Genomic DNA, 7,216 nt, shown 5'->3' on the forward strand with positions numbered 1-7,216 from the left:
ATATATATATAATTGTTATTTTATCATCATGAGTTTTCCTAGATATGTGAAATTCAAACTTTGCCAACCATTTGCTTTATTTATCTTAAAGGTTTTTTATGATCTATCAATGAAATTTTTATCGTAAGATTATTATGATGCATAATTGTAACAACAATATTATCAATTATTTTTCAATAAAATAACAACAAAAACTCTATCGATAATTTTTGTTGACAAAAATTAAGTCAATGATACTATCATTAATTATTACTAGAAAAAAATTACTGATGATGTGTTAAGGAAAAATCAATCAGTCAATTACTCACAAATATTTTATCATTGCTATTGATAGATTAGCAATAAACTGTATATATATCATGGCTTTTACAAATGAAAAAATCCTTAGAAGAATACGTTAGTACTCTATTATTGATACAGGATTCAATATTATCAAAAATAATATCCAACAATAATACGATATATTTTGTTGTTCTATGATCAATACTATAGTTAGAGATTTAGCTTTCATTCACAAAATGTTAGAGTATAGGTTACCCTTTGAATTAGTCCTAGGCCATTCTAGAATACTGATCTAAGATATAGATTCCCTCATTTCCTTAAGCAAAACTTTTGAACCATTATGAGCAATTTTGTTTTCATAGCCCAATCATTATGAAATAATACCATTTGAATAACTAATTTCAAATTTAAACTTTAATTTAGAACTAATTATTTAATTTTGAAAAAACTTCTCTTTAGTATAACTTCCTTTGCATAGAAAGATCACATTCATCTAAGAATTATCATTCGATAATTCAAGTGAATCACCTCCATTGAGGATGTTTATTCTTCTTAAGCATACAACTTTTAGCTAAGACGAGTTGAGACCATTGTTTAATTATTTCACATGGCCTAACTATTCTTCCAGTAATGTATTATCAAGTGGACTACAATCACTTATATACTATTTTTCACTTGGGAATATGACATTTAGGCCTAACTATTCTTTCAGTTGAGCATGTTGAGTTCTAATTACCATGTCTTCTTTCTTAATATATTATATTAATTAAGAAATTTAATTATATGAGTAAAACATACTTCCTAATATATCTTTTTAACCTCTATACTTGAGTAATTATAATATTTTAAATATTTAAAACTAGTATTGTTTCAAGCATTTGACTACATTCAGAATGATTAAATCTTCATTTTCTTAAGTTATAAATTTAAAATCATAGTTATCTATCTCTCACATTGATGTCACTTTGTATTTATATCCAATTTGACTTAGAATCTTACGTTGTTCTGTGGGTTTAATCCTTATATTTAGGACCAGCATGTAATTTTGATACTTTGATTATCATTATTAATTAATAATATATTATAATATTATAATAAAAACTAATCTATCATATCCAAGTATTCTATGTTTGATCAAAGACATAAAAATTCTTCTTTATTAAATTAATCTAATTAAATATATTTCTAAACAAAATTAATATTTTTTCTTAAATATTTATAAATCAAGTTGAAAATTTCTAATTTAATTAGATCTCTTGGACAAACCAACTTGGTGGCATTTTAATAGTCATGTAGGCTAACCCTTAAACCATTCTTTTACCTTGCAAATATCAATAGGTGTGATAGGGATAACTTTATATGTTCATTTAGTTTATGGTATGGTATAGCTAAGATTGGATTAAAATCTATTTGGCTTCACCTAGTTGTGTGTGGCTAATTGACTATAATTGTGCACTTTGGTTTGTATTTGTTCACTAGAAAAGTTTTTTTAAGATCTTAAATATAAAAAAAAGCAATTTGTTTTGGCATAACTAAGTGTTGGTTTATTTAAAATTTTATTAAGATAAAAATATTTGAATGGTTGGAGTTGATTTTTTTATATTTTTTATTTAAATTATTTTTAGAGAGGAATGCCATATAAGTGGGTTAAAATAGAAGCAAAAGCTTTCATTAGTACCCTTTCATGTCTAGAAATGCATTCACATTTAGTTCATCTTGGATGAAAGAAGTAGGATCTTAAAAAGCCCGATACTTGTACCTTATGTCGATATATTAGTCTTAGATAATTTAATATTTTTGTACAAAAATTTCAATTGGGCTATATTTAAATAATTCCTAAGCACACTTTTTTTCCTTGGAATTATATACACTAACCCTACTACATTTATTATTTTTATTTTATGCTTTATTACATTTTATTTTTTAAAATATTAGATTATAAATCTTCTCCTTTTTAAATAACTTTAGATGCCTAGAATTAAGTATTTGAATAGACACTTATGAAAATATTTACTTTTAAATATACTTTTTATTAAATTTAAATTTAATCGTACAACTTTTTTAAAATTAAAATTGCATGATTATACGTCCAATTTTTAATCAACTCTCATCACATTATGTCTTATGGTATCATTGAGGTTATATATTGTATTTATCATGATATGGATTATATATATCATAATGTGTACTAACTCCACTTACACTTGGTTATGTGATAAATTAATTGAAATATTCTTAGATTGCTAGCTTGGAACATGCATATGTAGTAGAATTTTTTATCCAAGTTATATTACAAATCTTGTTGAGTAGTTTGAAATAGATAGTAATATTATCTCTTTCATTTTTTTTTATAGTTATTTGTTAATATTATAACGTTATAAGCCAATGTAATTCTTCTATATCCATCCAATAAATTCACCTATCAAGTAATATATGCCACTTTCATGATATTAAATTATAAGGTTCCTCTCAAAAATATAATCAAGGTTATTAATAGAGTAACTGATCATGGTCTAGTGGGTCAACTTCCTTCACAGTTAAATGATGATTTAAAGCTAAATGGTATATGAAGATAGATTCAAATGAACATGGTAAATTATGTTTACCATATATATATCAATTAACTTTTTTAAGCATATTTCTCATTTTGATTTTAATTGGAGATGTTTCTTTAATATACCATGCATAAATTAAAACATAATTACAACTCCTTCATCAAAGGTCTTTCATGAAGATACTTTAGAAGTGTCATCAACCATTGGATACATTTCTTATAGGAGATTAGTTAATTTATTTTATTTTTAGTATTCAAATTAAAAAAATATAAATTAATATGATTACTTTTCATGAGTATTTCATATGATTCTTAATTATTTAGTTGGTCTTATCTCAATAGAACTTTTCTTATATCTTCTTTTGAAATTTTTTATATTAACTATTTATTTATATTAGTTCACATTTTTAAAATCATCATTAGTCATAATTAGATGAAACACAGTAATTTTTAAAATTATATTTAATGTAGAATAAATTTATTATGATATAATTTTGATTTGATACATACTGAGAAAATATTATTTTTATTAATATTTCTAATCATATTATCGACATTAAAATTACAAAAAAAAAAAATGAAATTAATGATGAATCTAAAAAGAAACTGAGAAAATATTATTTTTAATAATATTTTTAATCATATTATCCACATTAAAATTACAAAAAAAATGAAATTAATGATGAATCTAAAAAGAAATACAATTGAATAGAGTTGAAGCTCAGAAAAATTACCAATGAAATATCTTATAGCACAAAGTTAAAAGATATGCTCAATTTAGAATAAAAGAGTGAAATGTATTAATGAGTTTAATTCTTGAAGATGTTAAATAGATCTAAATCAAATATAAGCAAATGTATAGTTGCGCATTTTAAAAATTTCTCTAGCATGACAAGTAATGACAAATATATTTCAATAAAATATTTGCCTAAAATTATTTAATGCTTTAATAAAAAAAATTTGAAAAACATCTCTAGAATTAATTAAGTTACTTAAAGATATGTGGTGTTCAAATTTGAAGAAAGTCTTATTAATATAAAGTGAATTGAGTGTTCTAAATATATTATAAATGTAAATATTTCAACATGAATTCAATAGATCATTTACATATGAACTTATCAGAGGATGCAATAATTGGAAGCCTTACTAAATTTTATTGGAATTATAAATTATATATTTTAGAATAAATTTGGTAATTTTTATTTAGGAATTCACTGCATATATTATATTTAAATATGACTATATATTCATCAACATAATTAAAATAATCTGACAACTTAGCCTATCTAGATGCTTTGTTTATAAGACATAGCTAGTATATATGAAATAGCATGTTCTCATTCTTATTACTTTGATCCATACGAAAACTATGACCAAATTACAATAAGTCATAATGGTAAAGATAATGGATAAAACATAGTACTTTTTTTCATTTCTACAGTAGCAAATGTAATGTACATATATAAAGATTCATGAGTGATAAAGAGGTGGAAGCTACAACTTGTATATAATACCAATTTTAGTGATTTAAAAACTTTTAAAAACCATACAAAAAAAAGCACATTTTCTATAACTAATTCAAAGACAAAAGATGGAGATTGAGGTAGCCATATGATTTGGGTTATATGTAAGTATTCTTTGACAAAAAATTCATAAATAAATTTTCAATATATCTTTTATTTTATACAATTTGAATTTAATATTTTATTATAATGCAATAACTTAATCCCTAAGATAATTATAGATTGAAAAAAAAAAAAGTTCCTTCACTAGATTCCCAAACTCTTAGCTTAGCAAGCTAGAGGAAGTGTAAATTGATGGAGTGGTTCACTTACTAGTTAATGGTTTTTGATACTATAATATTGCAATCATAAAAATAATTACACTATGGGAGAGTCAAGAAGGTTGGAATAGAAATAGGTCATGTGTTCAAAGCACTCACTTCTTAATCAATCTCCAAAGGCTTCTTTCTTAGGTTACTTCAACATAAACACCCTAATGGTGGAGTGCATGCTCCTCTCTTTTATAGCCTATTTATTGACTATATGATCATCTCTAACTATTTTTATTTTCTCATTACAAGTTGCATGTAAAAAATGAGAAAATAGTGGGGGGGAGAGGGGGAAGATACTTGAACTTGAGTTTCCTCACATTTTTCTTCACTTTCAAGATTCTACAAAAAGACAATTTTTTCACAGGAACAACACATGCATTATTCTCTAAAAGCAACTAAGAAAAACTCCTCAACTCATCCATCAAACCAACATAGAAGAACTAGAACTTATATTTCAAGAAAGAAAATAGGTTCATCTTCTTCAATCTCTCCCCCTGCTCCCTCCATCAGAATCTGAAGCACCTCCACCATTGAAGGCCTCCTCTGAACCCGCTGCTCCAAACACTGCAGCGCCACATTCAGAAGCCTCAACATCTCCTCCTCATTGTATCTTCCATTCAAACTCTGATCCACAGCCTCCAGAAGTCTGCCTTCCACCTTCAGATTCCGAAGCCTCCTGCAAAATTTCTTCAGCTGCTCATTCCTCCGACAGCAAAGCCCAAGCAGCATCGATCCATACAAGTAAACATCAAACTTCACTGTAACTTCTTCGAATGGCTGACACTCCGGTGGATCCCTCTCAGTCCTCTCACGCCTTATCGTATAGGGAGGACCATTCATGGCCAGACCAAAATCTCCCAACTTGGGATTGTAATCAGCATCCAGCATCACATTTCCTTCTTTGATATCTGAATGAATCACACGAGGCTGACATTCTTCATGAAGATAGACTAGAGCCTCTGCAACACCTACTGCAATGTTGTACCTGACGTGCCATCGGAGAGATCGATGGCGATTCCAAAGGGCTTCCTGCAGGCTTCTGTTGTGCATGTAGTCGTAGACAAGAAGGGGTTCGTTAGGGTTTTCATCGCACCACCCCCTCAGCTCGAGTATTTTGCCATGATGAAGGCGATGTATGGTGGTTGCTTCGATTTCGAAGCTGAGCTTGCTGGCAGCATTCTGATTGAATCTCTTCACTGCATACATTTGCACTGATCCACGAAAGATAGCTCTGTAGACAAAAGAATATCGTCCGCTGCCGAGCAGTTCTGATAGATTGAAATGTTTGGTGGCAGCGCTAAGTTCGCGGTATCTGTACCTAGGGAATCCTGCTAGTGCGTTTGAAAGGGGGGAAGAAACAGGAGTTTCTAGATCTGTGATTTCTGGCGTTTTTTCCTTCTTTTTGAAGATTTTTCTGAAATATGACCAGATAGCGGAGAGTGCTGACATAATGGCAAGCAGGGGTGAGCAGACGCCAAGAAGAAGGGCTTTTTTTTCGTGATCTTGAAACAGGGAAGAACCAGGCCTGGGTGTTTCAAAGCTCCGGGTTTTGATTACCGGACAGGTGACATTTTCCATCTCCTTATAAGGTGAGAAACCAGATTGCAGGAAGAGAAGAAACTGCTTTGTAAGATTGAATTTTGCGGAGGGAATTGGCTTCTTGATTTGATTTCTTCGGCGAAGAGGACAAACAGAAGGATATATGCTTCTTCTTGAATTCATTTCTGCTGAGTTTGCTTTGGGGGCAGGGAGGGAGAAGATGACGGATGTGCAGGAGGAGAGCTGTGAAGTAGCATTTTTCACAGAGGATCTGGGAGGGGAATCGAAGATCAGTTTGGGTGTCGAAGCAGAGCTGTATTTGCAGTGGAGAGATGAGGGAGGGGAAGGAAGGAGGAGGAAGAGGAGGACCAGAAAGTGGATGCAGTGAGTTCTCTCTTGATCCATTTACGAAGCTTTGGTTGAGGAGATTAGAAGAGCAAGAGAAGCAGAGAAGGGAGGATTTCTTGGATGCGTCGGGTTAGAATGGGGAGTTCTTGGAGGCGATCGAAGCTCGGCGGGAAGAAAAAAATGGGTTTTTTAAGGGGAATATTTTAAAAATCTGTTTCATTGTTCTGTTAAAAATTTGTTGGAAAATTTACATACATACCACTCAATTCTTATGTATTTACACATCTAACTTCTAAACTTCAATTTTTACAAATATGGCACCGACCCTATGTATGCAAAGGTGTATTTTACTTAAAAAAAAAGTTAAAAATAGGCTATCAAAATGGCTTGTTGTTCGCAAACCATGTTCGGCAGCTCGTTCGGTAAGTTAACTAGCCGAACACGAACAACATGTTCGATTCGTTTTGACTCGAGATACTACTAATCAATTATATATATATATATTGATGAGTGGTAACTCTAAAAAATTTAATTGACTACAAGGCTACAAAAATATATTATCCATTAAAAGTATTAATTAAGAAATAGAATAACAATTATTAAATTTGATTCAAATGATGTTTTAATATAAACAATAATTTTTAAATCTTGCCCCAACC

At 29.5% G+C, this 7,216-nt stretch overlaps 1 protein-coding gene across 1 annotated transcript; it reads right to left on the reverse strand.

The window, feature by feature from the left end:
• Positions 1 to 5,117: 5,117 nt before the first annotated feature.
• LOC110018612 (probable L-type lectin-domain containing receptor kinase S.7) lies at positions 5,118 to 6,614 on the reverse strand. The gene has a single exon (XM_020715975.1). The coding sequence runs from the start codon at positions 6,612 to 6,614 to the stop codon at positions 5,118 to 5,120; it is 1,497 nt and encodes a 498-aa protein (XP_020571634.1).
• Positions 6,615 to 7,216: the final 602 nt, after the last annotated feature.

The sequence above is a fragment of the Phalaenopsis equestris genome, unplaced genomic scaffold (assembly GCF_001263595.1).
Source record: "Phalaenopsis equestris unplaced genomic scaffold, ASM126359v1 Scaffold000026, whole genome shotgun sequence".
NCBI classification, from domain to species: domain Eukaryota; kingdom Viridiplantae; phylum Streptophyta; class Magnoliopsida; order Asparagales; family Orchidaceae; genus Phalaenopsis; species Phalaenopsis equestris.